The 13,248-nt window shown below is 48.0% G+C and overlaps 7 protein-coding genes across 7 annotated transcripts; 5 read left to right on the forward strand and 2 right to left on the reverse strand.

Annotated features, from left to right (window-relative positions):
* Window positions 1–1,135: 1,135 nt before the first annotated feature.
* Window positions 1,136–1,540, forward strand: N7447_002837 (uncharacterized protein; the record flags this gene model as incomplete). The annotated part of the gene is made up of 1 exon (XM_057227112.1): window positions 1,136–1,540. One exon carries the CDS (start codon window positions 1,136–1,138, stop codon window positions 1,538–1,540), a length of 405 nt encoding a protein of 134 aa, XP_057091128.1.
* Window positions 1,541–2,566: 1,026 nt separating this feature from the next.
* Window positions 2,567–4,826, forward strand: N7447_002838 (sugar porter family MFS transporter; the record flags this gene model as incomplete). The annotated part of the gene is made up of 7 exons (XM_057227113.1): window positions 2,567–2,601; window positions 2,663–2,686; window positions 2,764–3,044; window positions 3,103–3,247; window positions 3,307–3,500; window positions 3,567–4,022; window positions 4,081–4,826. The coding sequence occupies 7 exons, from the start codon at window positions 2,567–2,569 to the stop codon at window positions 4,824–4,826; spliced, it is 1,881 nt and encodes a 626-aa protein (XP_057091129.1).
* A 220-nt stretch (window positions 4,827–5,046) lies between these two features.
* N7447_002839 (DUF167 domain-containing protein) lies at window positions 5,047–5,508 on the forward strand (the record flags this gene model as incomplete). The annotated part of the gene is made up of 2 exons (XM_057227114.1): window positions 5,047–5,262; window positions 5,344–5,508. The coding sequence occupies 2 exons, from the start codon at window positions 5,047–5,049 to the stop codon at window positions 5,506–5,508; spliced, it is 381 nt and encodes a 126-aa protein (XP_057091130.1).
* Window positions 5,509–5,682: 174 nt separating this feature from the next.
* Window positions 5,683–6,243, forward strand: N7447_002840 (uncharacterized protein; the record flags this gene model as incomplete). The annotated part of the gene is made up of 2 exons (XM_057227115.1): window positions 5,683–5,825; window positions 5,904–6,243. 2 exons carry the CDS (start codon window positions 5,683–5,685, stop codon window positions 6,241–6,243), a joined length of 483 nt encoding a protein of 160 aa, XP_057091131.1.
* Window positions 6,244–6,895: 652 nt separating this feature from the next.
* Window positions 6,896–8,790, reverse strand: N7447_002841 (bestrophin family protein; the record flags this gene model as incomplete). Its single annotated transcript, XM_057227116.1, has 7 exons — window positions 6,896–7,245; window positions 7,308–7,481; window positions 7,533–7,882; window positions 7,945–8,070; window positions 8,134–8,218; window positions 8,285–8,432; window positions 8,536–8,790. 7 exons carry the CDS (start codon window positions 8,788–8,790, stop codon window positions 6,896–6,898), a joined length of 1,488 nt encoding a protein of 495 aa, XP_057091132.1.
* Window positions 8,791–9,520: 730 nt separating this feature from the next.
* N7447_002842 (Aldolase-type TIM barrel) lies at window positions 9,521–10,808 on the forward strand (the record flags this gene model as incomplete). Its single annotated transcript, XM_057227117.1, has 3 exons — window positions 9,521–10,517; window positions 10,573–10,646; window positions 10,722–10,808. 3 exons carry the CDS (start codon window positions 9,521–9,523, stop codon window positions 10,806–10,808), a joined length of 1,158 nt encoding a protein of 385 aa, XP_057091133.1.
* A 525-nt stretch (window positions 10,809–11,333) lies between these two features.
* N7447_002843 (glutathione synthase) lies at window positions 11,334–12,932 on the reverse strand (the record flags this gene model as incomplete). The annotated part of the gene is made up of 2 exons (XM_057227118.1): window positions 11,334–12,576; window positions 12,631–12,932. The coding sequence occupies 2 exons, from the start codon at window positions 12,930–12,932 to the stop codon at window positions 11,334–11,336; spliced, it is 1,545 nt and encodes a 514-aa protein (XP_057091134.1).
* Between the last annotated feature and the right edge of the window lie 316 nt (window positions 12,933–13,248).

Below are 13,248 nucleotides of genomic sequence, written 5' to 3' on the forward strand. Positions count from 1 at the left end.
CAAAAGGATTGTTTGTACAAAGTAGTTCATCTCGCAAGGTGGGGTTATATTCCCGTTTCCACTTTGCTTTCGCCATATCAAATCGTCCCGACTCTCCACGAGAGGCGTTTAATATAAAATCCCTGGCACTGGTACATGTGAAAATGCGGACCAAGACAAGAAGCGCAAGCGTAAAGGGCTGCGCCAAAAAAGCGCGTTTGGCCTGCTTACGAAGCGACATAGTTCAACCTTGGAAACCTTGGCCCATTTTTGGGATCTTGATGCCTGGATGTGTGAATAAGCACCGCTTACGCCCGCCTACGCCCACTAATTCCCCGTTATTTAGTTTTTTACAGTGCTCAAAATATAGTATTGCTGTGCAGCTGGCGCTTTGAAGATCAGCTTGGCGAATCAGGGCGATGTCAACCGTACCCGGTTGGTCCGCCTCAAAAAGAAGCAGTCTTCTACCTCTTCTTCTTGAGGTCTATTTCTCTTATTTGGATATAAAATGAAACCTAGACGACGGACCTATCGTAGACAGAGTTCTAGTGGAACCTACAGAGGTGGAAATTGGAGTTGGAACCTCAACATTACGTATTCTCTGACTTGTCCTATCTGATGAAACTGCTAGGTGTCCCTGTCCAAAACGTGCCGGCTATGCAGAAGACGGTTGGAAATTTGGATGGTGCCAAGTCATTTGAATGGTTTACCGAACTATCACTGCCTTCTTGGGGTTTGGGTTCGTCAAGCATCCCCGAGTCCGCTTGAGGGAGGTCGCTTCGCAGTACCCGGAGGTACCGGTCTTTGCGAGGGGTGGATGAGACAAGGCTTCCGCGAATGTATAGCACATGCGACAGGTTCTGAATATGTTAACTGATGCAAGAGAGGAAGGAGGTTGGGCCAGACCATGTATATTACATGATCTAAGTAGAGGTCAGACTGAATGGAGCTGACCACAAAGGCACGATGGATGTTTCAAGTCTGACCCAGAGTAATCGGAATATAGGTGCATGATCGACGAGGTTGATGACTAGACAGCATCATTGTTACGCCTTGAATCCTTTTTCTCGCACAACTCTATTTCACAACTTTTCACTCAATATTCTTTTTTTCCAAGCTTCTTTTTGCGGTCTTCTCATCAAATTTCTTCGTCGGAATGTCTATTCTCGGATCCCCTGAACTTTACATAGGTACAGAAGTTACCTTCACCGCACCATCACCCCAAAAGTGGGTTATCGAGGGGAAAGTGACTGAGGGTGTCCAACAAATGACAATGTGGGAACTTAATGGTGGCGCTGGTCCTCCCTTTGCCGTCTTCAAATATCTCTGCCACAGTGCGGAATATAGCGACAAGAAGGCGTTCATGCGAATCTATTTCCAGATTCCTGAAGTTCGAAAAGGACAGACTGCTCCGCCACGAAAACATCGAGAGCTAGACATCCCGAAGGATCTAAACCGACGACAATGTCCCGTGGTCCCGAGTCTCCTTGCCTATAAAGAAGGAAAACAAGGTAATGATGGCCTAGTCCCAGATGGATACATTACATATATAGGGCCTTAAGTGTGCATTTGGTTTCGTTAGTACATACGAAACCATTTTTCTCCGACAAGTCCACTTGGCTAATGGCCAATGGCTTGTGGAATACGTATAAATCGAAAGTAACAAGGGTAGGAGCTGCTGTGGATCAATACACCACAACCTTGGGTCCAGTAGTGTAACACGCGCTGTGGTCTTATGTCTGCATAAATAATAGCTGAACATGCAGATTTGCTCTTTACTAGCCAAATGCATATCAGGACTACCATATACTCGACAGGACCCTGAACGTTTGATACTCTCGACATTTCAAGGCTTCAGCAATATACCCTTTGAACTCAGAAGCCACACACTAAGCGGATCATATGATAACCTTGGAAATTGCGGGGATTTCTGTCTGGGATATGCTTTTATATCATGCTCCAACGTGGTGCAACGTTCTCGTAACTTGAGTCATCTTCTATACGACCTTTGTGTTTCTTTGCTGACTGTATGAGCTGAAGCCCTTTGATTGTAGCCATCGACCATGCTCCATCCGAAAGCTCCATCCCCAAAGCCGTCTCCAGCTAAGCTTCGGTCCACTGCCAAATGGCGTCCTACCCGGAACGGCTTACACGGACCTATCCCAGACAACCTTAAATATCCTCAGAACACAGGGCCAGTGGTAAATAGGGCCGGAGTACTGGGAAATATGGACGCATTGTTATATCTGTAGCACCTGCACACTCACAAAAAGGGCTAATATAGCTGCCACTAATTGCGTTGAGGCTTTTTGGTTGTCTGACAACTTCAATCCATCATTATTTGCTAACGTAGATGCATACATAATCCCAAACCTCTTTCTGCTCGTATTTTGACTGCCACCTGAACCTGTGATAAAAAGCTCTTTCCGTTTGCTTTTCATCAATCATAATCTTCTCTTCTTCACCTTCTCAACCCCCGAGCCACATTCAAGAGTTCGACTACATTTCATCAACTTTCGCAAGAACATTCAATTACAGTCTCTCTGATTCGCTTTTTCTCATCGAGAGAAAACCCTCAGGCATCAGAATGCCTGATCCAACCGGAAATGACGCGGTTGGGGGGTATGTAATCACAAAATGACCACCATTTTATCCCAAGCTCGGGTACTGACACATCAACTAGAATGACCGAGAAAGTCATTGGGGAGTAAGTAGCGTAGCACAGATCTGTGCTGATAGAGGTGGCTCTTCTCTTCAGCTTCAGGTCAAACTGATATGCAATAGGATCAAAAACCCCCTCGCTGGAATCCCCCACGACCAGCTTATGGCAAATGTGACGGCATATGCCACCGAATACAACCTTGAGAGTATCTTGCCCCTCTTGAAGAAAGGTGCTCTGGTAGCTCAGTCCCCAGCGGGGGTTGGAGAAATCCCCGAACTCAATGATGATGACCGCCGTGTCCTTTACGAGGAGCACACTCGGCGCTGGAAGCACCCATTCGCGTTGTACTACACCATCATCCTAAACTCGATCTCGGCAGCGATTCAAGGCTGGGATCAAACTGGTCAGAATACTACTATGTTTAAGCATTCAGGCTCTGTCTTGGCTAATGTTTCTCATAGGTTCGAACGGTGCTAACCTGACCTTCGATGTCCAATTTGGTATTCCAAATAACTCGCCTCAATGCCCTGACCCGGAGACTTGCAAGCGTAACCAGTGGATTGTCGGTTTTATTAATGCGTCCCCATACATTACCATCTGCCTTTTGTGAGTACTATACTTGTTCTACATTCAAGCAATCTTCTGATGTATATCTCACTTCACAGTGTTGCTTGGCTCTCTGATCCCTTGAACCATATTCTCGGCCGTCGTGGTACAATCTTCCTGGCCGCAATCTTCAGTCTCCTATCCCCCCTGGGCTCCGCTTTTACTCAGCATTGGGGTCAGCTCATTGCCTGTCGTGTTCTTCTCGGACTTGGCATGGGTCTCAAAGAAGTCACTGTTCCAGTTTACTCGGCTGGTAGGTTCTTTTGGTTTATACACTCCAGTCAGTCATGAATATAATAATAAGGCTAAGCTTCATCAGAAAATGCACCCACAAACATTCGTGGCGGCCTGGTTATGTCCTGGCAGCTCTGGACGGCCTTTGGTATCTTCCTCGGAACGTGCGCAAACCTCATTGTGGCCAACACTGGGGATATCGCTTGGCGACTACAGCTGGGATCTGCATTTATTCCAGCTGTGCCATTGCTTCTTGGTATCTGGTTTTGTCCCGAGTCTCCACGATGGCTGATGACCAAGAAAAACCACAAGAAAGCCTTTGCGTCTCTTCTAAGGCTGCGGAATAGCCCTTTGCAGGCCGCTAGGGATCTGTATCAGATCCATGCCCAGCTGGAGATGGAAAAGCAGTTGATTGCCGAGTCGAGATTCTCCAAGAGCGATAACATGTTCGTTCGTTTTGTCGAATTATTCACGGTACCCCGTCTACGTCGTGCCGTCCAAGCTTCTGGCATTGTGATGATCGCCCAGCAGATGTGCGGAAGTAAGTATAAAACCCGAGACAGGGGATGAATTGAACTAATTGTATCGTCGCTTTCTAGTCAATATCATCTCGTTCTACTCCTCAACCATCTTTCAACTGGCTGGTGCTTCCAACATCGAAGCACTTCTTGCATCATTCGGGTTTGGTCTTATCAACTTTGTGTTTGCCTGGCCCGCAGTATGGACAATCGATACATTTGGCAGACGAGGCTTGCTACTTTTCACCTTCCCACAGATGTGCTGGACACTTCTCGCAGCTGGGTTCTGTTTCTGGATTCCCTCAAGCAGTAATGCGCACATTGGATTGATCGCATTCTTCATCTACCTCTTTGACGCATTTTATTCTCCCGGAGAGGGACCAGTTCCATTCACCTATTCTGCCGAGGTGTTTCCGTTGTCCCACCGTGAAGTTGGAATGGCCTGGGCTGTTGCAACCAACAACTTCTGGGCTTCTGTTCTCTCGCTGACGTTCCCATGGATGTTACGAGAATTTACCCCGCAGGGTGCCTTTGGATTCTATGCCGGCTTGAATCTTGTTGCATTTGCTTTGATATTCTTCTTTATGCCAGAAACCATGCAGCGCTCCCTTGAGGAATTGGATTATGTGTTTGGCGTCCCGACTCGAACTCACGCCAAATTCCAACTCACCCAGGTTCTCCCGTGGTGGATTAAAAGGTATGTCCTGATGCGCAAGGATGCGGTCTGCCCCGAACTTTACCGGGTCACCCAAGATTACGCCACAGCTCCTTTCCCAGAGAAGCGTGTGAATGCCGAGAAGGAGGAACATCACGCCGAACACGTTTGATCGCAGTTTCAAGATGCAAGCGATCTGCAAGATCCGATTGCTGCTTTTTTAGTGGTCGTATGCGTGTCAGATCTTACCCTCGTGGATTTTAGATAGGGAGTTTCGCTCATTTAGGGCTGAACTATGACCACGTTCGCCACTTTATCGTCAGTTGCTTTTAGTTTACTTTAATCAATTTGACTCAAACCTCTTCCACCACAATTATATGTAGTATTTGAGAATGTCCATCCCATATTCTTGTCTTCGTCTCATCGCAAGCAAAGCCCCGCGTTCTCGCAAAACATTCAATCTCCACATCCCTTGTTATGTGAAGCCACACTCTTCTGCTCGCCGTACAGGTATTACCAATGTGGACATTGATAAAATCGAGATTGCCGTGGCTGCTGTTCCACGCGACGGGGCAGCTAATATTGCAGTGTCGCACATCTTCGCAGAGGTAGGAATTGCCCTTGATTTGTTTTCTTGCTGTCTTGTCTATAAAACAAAGTCATAAAATTCTTATCTGACCATTTGCTAGATCTTTAAAGTTTCAAAATCGAGCGTGGGAGTTATTCGTGGCGCGAAATCACGAGAGAAAATCGTGTGTGTGGCCGACCTGGATATCGGAGACGACGGCGAAGAAGCATACTTGCAGCGTGCGACACAAAAATTAGAGGCCGCTGTCAAGACACGAGACTCCTAGCGTGAAATTTGAAGCTGTAGAGACTGTCAATTCTCAATCGCTGGCTCATAGTTTTGATACCACTCTATTGTTGTTTGATCCCGTGACGCAAAATCCCGTCACTGTTTTTTTTTTTAGAGCTCCGGCCGAACATCAACCTCCGACTACCCCGAACAGTTCAGAAAACCAGCCAGGATGACAGATACACAGGGTGACATGCAGATTGACGCAAATGTCTCACTAACGGAACCTGCCAAGCGCAAAGCGCCAGAGCCAAAGCCAAAGACTCTTCATTTCACGTCGCGTAATCCACCCTGGACATACCTTAAGCTCAAGCTGTAAGCTATCCATCCTTTATTCGGTCGCTGTCAGACATGGACTTCCCGTCGGAAACCAAGCTAACTTTGAAATCTTAGTATACCCCAACCAGGAAGTGCACCACAACCCCTCGATCCCCTCTCCGCACGAACCTACCTCTCCTCCGCATTATCGCAATTCCTCGGCCTGACAGGAACAGCCATTCCGATCGACATTTTGAAGATCGAGAATGGATCCCCCTCAACCACGAAGTACGATGTTGTGTGGATTCGCGTTCCTCGCGAGGATGCCTCGGCGGTCGTGAGCGCAGTGAGCTCATGGATTGGCGGCGGAAATAATTCAGCAGGCTCTGCGGAAGTTGCATGGAGGGTTTGTGCCAAAGGAAATTTCCTAGGCGCCCTGATTGCTGGCTCTGGGGCCGATTTGTTCGTCCCCTAGGCTTGTGATTTGTACTCCTACTTTAAAAGCGAGTACTATGGAAATAATTACCGAACTGTGGCTACTTGGTACATTTGACTGTCTGTCAAATGTTGCCCTCGGTTCATGGCGAAGCCCATGTGACCTCGGTCGCAATCCACGGGTGCTATCGTGCATACTGCGTAGGACTAGTGGCGTGGCGTGAATGGGCCTGCACGGCTGCGGCAATGCCCCCCCACGACACATGCGGTGACGATGCCAGCTCAAAATGGAACGATATTGACTTTGTCTGATACCATGCGCCTGGCAACAATCGAGTGTCAGAGACCGAGCCCAAGGCTCCGTGGGACGGAATGGGACATGGACACTTGGCCGACACCGGCGACGGAAGGCATATAGCACTTCTGGCAACTTCATATTCAATTAAGAAGAAAAGGAATCGATTTTGGAACCAATATCAAGCTATGGACGCAACCACAAGACAGATAACTCCTTTTTTTGTTTCGATTTGGTGTCAACATGACTCAAATGAAACGCCATAACCCACACGCTGCTGAATATACCACAAACAATTTGATGCCGCTGATTTAAATGCACGATTAATTCTCACCCCCTGCCAAGAATATGACCTTGTATCTCTCCCTAGCCGTTGGCAACTTATTTGCAAGGACGATTAGACCGACCCAGTGGACTTGGGGTAGATGTTTTCCTCAATTGTAGATGTATCTGACGCCGAATTCGACGGGTTGATAACCACCTTGGTTCTAAGTGCGCCACGAATATCCTGGACAGTCCGCTCTTTCCAGTCAGGGTATCCCAACTGGCTAAGAGGGTATAGAACAAGGTTTTCAGCGCGCGACATGAAGTCGTCAACCGTTGGTCGGGGAGCGGCAGTCATAACATCCATTTCCAAGGCGATCTGTCGGCAGTAGGTGTCCAGTGGAAGATCGTTGACATCATGACCGAATGGGTTCTCAATTTCACTGCCGATGGTAGCCAAGCCGAGGATGATATAGGCAGCCACTACAGGGCCTGTTAGAATTGCTCTTGTACTTGTGTAAGTGAGATGATTCAGCGGTTCTTACCAATTGATGCTGGGATGGTGATCCATTCCAAGGCACTGTAGAGCTGGAATGGAAGTACCAGGATGTAGATCCATGAGATCTGGGCAATAGCAATGCTGTATGCAGTAGGTAAGGGGGTGTCCAGGACACGTTCTGTGCCTGTCAAAACCTCATTTAAGGTGGACAGCATGGTAACTTTTGTTGGGTCAGAGTTGGAGCATCACAAGATAGGGGTGGAAGACTCACTGGCTTGTCCTTGGTGCAGAGTTGAAACCATGGTGCCATTGGCTACAACTGAATCGATATATGCGGAGATATGGTTGAGGATCTCCAGGGGCAAATGTCCAAGAGGCTTCTTGGATCGCTTGACATACTTCCGAGGGTTTGACTCGGCAAAGGATACACCAAGGTACTCTCCTGTGGACTTCCAAATCGATTTGGGCGGAGGGTTGACAACCATGCGGTCGTGGGCATCACGGGCAAAAGTGTCAAGGTGTCCAGCTAGGCCAGCTAGATCGTCGTATGCGATATCGGGTTCGAAACGGAGCTTGTGCTTAAGGGCGACGGCGAAGGCCAAAATGAGGTTCATCGCAGAGCTATACCGCGGTTATTAGAATCAATAATACCAAGATGCAACCACCGGGGGGTTAGCGCCTACAGTTTTCTCAAGATGTCCTCTTTTCCCTCTTCACCTTCTCTCTCGCCGGTATTAATCCAAATTGTACGCGAAAGGTTGCGAGACGTCTGAATGAGCTGGGCCCAATATTTGCGCCCATCTGCCCATCTGTAGTGCATGCCGGGTTAGTGCATGACTCGAGTCGAAGCTAAAAACGAGGGAATAGTATACCTCTCGTATGCAGTTGAGCTGCGGAACGACAAAGCCAAACCCACCACGAAACCCAGCACGGTGAGCAGGATGTTGTTGATACCGACTTGTGCGAGTTAGAATGTAAGTAATTTCAAGCTACGTATTGTTCTAGCAATTGGGGAATACTCACGATTATGGACCTTTTTCGAAAAGACAGTAACAGCGGTCGACCAAATAGCGACAGCCAAAATGGGCATGATCATTTTCGGCATGACACTACCGTGCATTCGCATCATGATAGGCCATTTGGAGTGCTTTTCCATGTTCCGGGGGCCATGCTAGACAAAGAATATATTAGTCTGGCAATCTATTATCCCATTCCATATGGATGTCCTTCTGTTTGTCTTCTATATAAACCATCTCTCAATGCCAATGACTTACAAAGTATCGATCTAATTCGCTCGAATCCCGTCGATCAAGTTGGAATTGCGAGTCTCGCGAGGTAGCGAGATGTTCCAAGAACGTTGGCCGAGGAGTCACACGTCCAATGGAGCCATGATCCTTCTCATGGTGTGTTGCTGTTTGATGAGGGGTGGCGTGGGAGCGCGACTCGGCGGGGACTGGCGCAGCAGTGCAGTCTGCCGCTGCTGCCGGTGCCGGGGCATCGGCCGGAGGGGCACTATGGCCGTCTGTCATGATGAGACGACAAAGGTTAGAAAGGGAATGGTAAAAAGAAGGTGAATGAAGTCGGAACAAGGCTCGTCCGAATTTTAATAGATTTGACTAGTAGAAAGAAAAGGTACGAGCGAAATTTGAATATTAAAGAGAGTTAGCTGAACAAGAAGAAAAAGGAAAAAAAAAAAGCAGGGGAAGCGAAGGTGAAACCGTTGGCGTTCGCTTCATAGGGGCCGTTTCATCGGGATCTAGACTGACGTGGAGCCGACGGACACGTCCGCATGTTTAATTTTAGCCCTTCAGGGGAAGTTTTGGTTTGGAATTCTATTGGTCTATACTAAGTTCATGGGGAATGGCTCGTGTATTAGGGTTGATACCCCATCTCATTCAAGCCTCAAAGTATAGAACGTTTCAATTTGCCAATTCCTAGTAGACCTGAACAAAGAGAAAAGCCCTAATAGAACGGACAAAACCTTAAAAGACAAATGTCTACCCGTTCCAAAATGTGATCTCCTGAAAAGGGTATAAAGTTTAAGCATTGAGTAGTCTATAGTTTCTATTATAAGTCTGCACACGGAGTACGCCGTTCTTTATAGTACTTGGTATATATTAATCCCTCGAGGGGGCTGTGGGCGTTGGACACGCTAATCCTAAAAAGGGAAAAGGATCCGGGTTCGTATTGCCCCCTGCTTTTTTCCCGTCCTTTTGCTTTTTCCACGTTGCAGGACATCGTGGCGAAATGGCAAACTCAATGGAAACTTTCCTCAATCTAGATGAGATTGAAGAAGCCGCCACTAAAATAGTGAGCAAAAAGGCATGGGCCTATTATTACTCGGCGTGCGATGACAAGATCAGTAAGCACAAAAATACCGAGGTCTACCGCTCCATCCAATTAAGACCAAAGGTCTTCGTTGACTGCAAAGAATGCGATGTAAACACAAAATTGTTAGGCAACAATGTGTCTATCCCAATTTATGTTTCCCCAGCGGCTATGGCCCGACTAGGGCACCCCTCTGGGGAAGCTGGAATCGCAGAGGCATGTCGCAGCTTTGGCGCTTTGCAGATCATTTCGAACAGTGCGTCGATGACGCCTGAGCAGATTGTTGCGGGTGCTGCCCCGGACCAATCATTTGGTTGGCAACTATATGTGCAAAACGATCGAACCAAGAGTGAACGTATGCTGGAGCGAATCAATAAATTGAGTGCAATCAAATTTATCGCTCTGACACTGGATTCTCCCGTGACCGGAAAAAGAGAGGACGACGAGCGCAGCGGCAATGTCATCAGTTCCGAGGCTCCCTATCAGACCGACAAAAATGACTCGGGCATAATCCTCCCGGCTGCAGACCCAGTCTTCAAGGGAATGGATCCTGCTCTTACATGGACAGAGACCCTCGCGTGGTTGGCAAAGCACACCAATCTTCCGGTTGTTCTGAAGGGCATTCAAACACACGAAGATGCGTATATTGCCAGCCTGCACACCCCCCAAGTCAAAGGAATCATCCTTTCAAACCATGGTGGTCGGTCTCTTGACACGGCTCCTCCTGCCGTCCACACCCTGCTCGAAATCCGGAAATACTGCCCCGAGGTCTTCGACAAAATTGAGGTCTGGGTTGATGGCGGGATCAAGAGGGGAACCGATGTAGTCAAGGCTCTCTGCTTGGGTGCACGAGGCGTTGGAATAGGAAGAGGTGCGCTCTGGGGCTTGGCAGCTGGAGGAGTGGACGGCGTAAAGAGAACATTGCAAAGTATGATCGGCGAAACTTGGGGTTTTCTGCGAACCAATTTACTAACAGAGCTTAGTATTGACTGACGAGACCAAAACATGCATGCGACTTCTCGGGGTGAAGAGGATTGATGAGCTCGGACCACAACACGTACGTCTGCATATGTGCCCCGGCTGTTTAGCTTGGAATCTTTGACTACAAGTGCTGACTGATAGGTTCGTCCAGATAAACACTCGACAGGTGGAGAAAGAGATCTATGATGGGCCGTCTGGTCTTGAAGCCTGTCGGGCAAACTTCCGGGCAAAACTGTAGAGGACCAAGGAATACTTTGAATTGCTGCAGGGGAATATGGCTAGTGAAATAAAGACCTGTATTGATATTGGGTGATTTGAACCATCTAGATTTTGTCTCAGAATTTTGCCTCTAAGGCTTCTCCAGATCATGTCAAGATTGCAGAACCGCTGGAGAAGATTGACCTATCTACCGAAAAGCGACAGTGGGATGATCGGAGCGCGCTTTCCCCACATTTAACTCACCTTCTCGCCCGCTCCTCACTCCAATTTCTGGACTTCAAACACAAATCACCCACACTTACCCTGATGGCTACTCTGCCGCTTTACAATGTCCGAGCCTTTGTACAGATTATAGTTGCAGATCATAGTTATACTGTAGAGAATTGGACGATCATACTTCTGTGACGAAAAAATCTCGAATGGACCCAGTGATGCCGGTAGAGCACATGGAAGACATCTACATCTAGAGTGTTCTTATCCTTGTCAATCCCACAGGTCCTTATATTTTAGTTGTAAATATTGTTGTAAGTGTCACATGTATTATCTAGAACAAAAGAGCACTGTCCAAACTGGAGAATCCCGCGGCTACGCCACCTTCATTCACCTCTTTGCCCTTAGTCCTCAACAGATACCCACCTTGTTCATTGTGCAAAATCTTCCCGGTATTTTCCCATAGAATGGTTCCATAAACACCAAGCTCTGAGATGACATCTCCTCGAAGGACTTCACCGTCATTCCGCAAGGCAACATTCTGGGCATTGGCTGCAGGATTGATGAGTTCCATAAGCACCCAGCCTCTCCAATCAGATTCTGGAATGGATCGCAAAAAGCCTGGAATATCGGATTTGTAGACATTATTGCCACCTCCTTCACGCTGTGGTTTGAGCACATGGTTGAGAGCAGTATCTGGATTGAGGGCTAGCTCGCGACCTTTACTGTTAACCGACAGGTCATATTGCGGGGCAAAAGTCTCTCGAACTCTTTCAACAAGGGTAGTGTCAATGCCTTTCAAGAAGCTTGACAGATGATCTGGTCCTGTTGGCTCTGCTAGAACTTGCTGAACTTTCTTGCAGCCAGACAGCTGATTGAGCACCGTGGGACACTTGATCGCCGCCGAGCGCTCCAGATGAGTTCGGGCTTGCCAATCACGACTGGATTTGTACTCATCTGGTGCATAGTAAGCTCGAAGATAAACAGTTGTTACCTCGAAGGTCGAGTCGGGAGAATGAGGGGGCTGGTATAACAATGGTCGTGCGGAGTTTGAGCTGGGAATGGATGTTTGATCCAAGATATCCACGCTGGCCACACGGAATACTGGGATGTTGTGAGTTGTCTGGAGCTGTCTCGAGAGTGCATGCTGATCAAAAACGTTCCGTTCTGTCTCTTGGACTACAAAGAGAACACAAAGAGGGAGGGCCGGGGTGGACTTGGACACCCCGTAGGCTTCGTGAGCTGCTGCCAATCCTGCTGAGAGGGTTTCCACTGCGGCGTTTTCCGGTGGAACCTCGGATTGTAGCAGAGGATGGGGCGGATAGTTGATTGATGAACCCGGCGGCGAGGAAAGAAGCTCGGTGTGCATTTGTCGCACAAGAGCTGAGAGTCCTCCGAACGATGACGAAATCGTGTTAAATTCAACTTGCTTTAGAGCTGAGACACCTGTAGGCAGAACATGGGCCATGTAATCGGACCGGAAGAGCCCCAGTGACAGATTTTGAACATATCCCTCCTTCTGCACGTCTAGATGAACCTTCCACAAGTTCGAGACAAAGTCATCAACTTCAATGAGCCTGTGGATGACCAATCATTAGCAATGAACCGTGCTAGAGCAGATATGTCCCTACTCTTCCACGATCTTCCCTAGCCATTCTTCATTGCATGTGATCATAGCATAGAGTTCGTTGTAGATCTCTTGGAGCGCAGTCGCTTCCTCGAAGCAAGTTCTAGGAAACGGACTGGGGAACAGCGTCACTGGCGCATTTGTAGCCAGCACCCCATTTGAATCTGCCCCAGCTGGGATAATTGCTGGGGATGGTCGGACAGCAAGACCATTTTGAATAGCCCAGTCTTTCACAAATGTGACAAGAAACTTTTGTTGAGCTGGGGACAGGTCTGGCGGATAGTTTGAATAAATTGATTCTGCCATACTGAACAAAAATTGATTTAATAGAATCCGAAGTTGCGTAGGCTCAAAGATTCTAACCTCGAGGCTCCGGGGCCTGGGGATTTGTAATTGGCGGGGCATTTAGCGACACCTGAGGCAGGAACACGCACGCAACCACCAACATCGTCCGCCTTCCACTTTGAGAACATGATTACCCCGTTAGTTCCCAAAATAGCTCACCGCCTATTTAAATACTGGCACAAAAAAAGAGCTTCGCGCATGACACCGATTGGGAAGGACCTCGTGGAGAGGATTGTGAACGTGTTTTGTTTGAACGGTTCCCTCTCTTCTCCCCTCT

This window comes from Penicillium robsamsonii (genome assembly GCF_028829455.1).
Source record: "Penicillium robsamsonii strain IBT 29466 chromosome Unknown utg000001l_segment0_segment0, whole genome shotgun sequence".
Lineage (NCBI taxonomy): Eukaryota > Fungi > Ascomycota > Eurotiomycetes > Eurotiales > Aspergillaceae > Penicillium > Penicillium robsamsonii.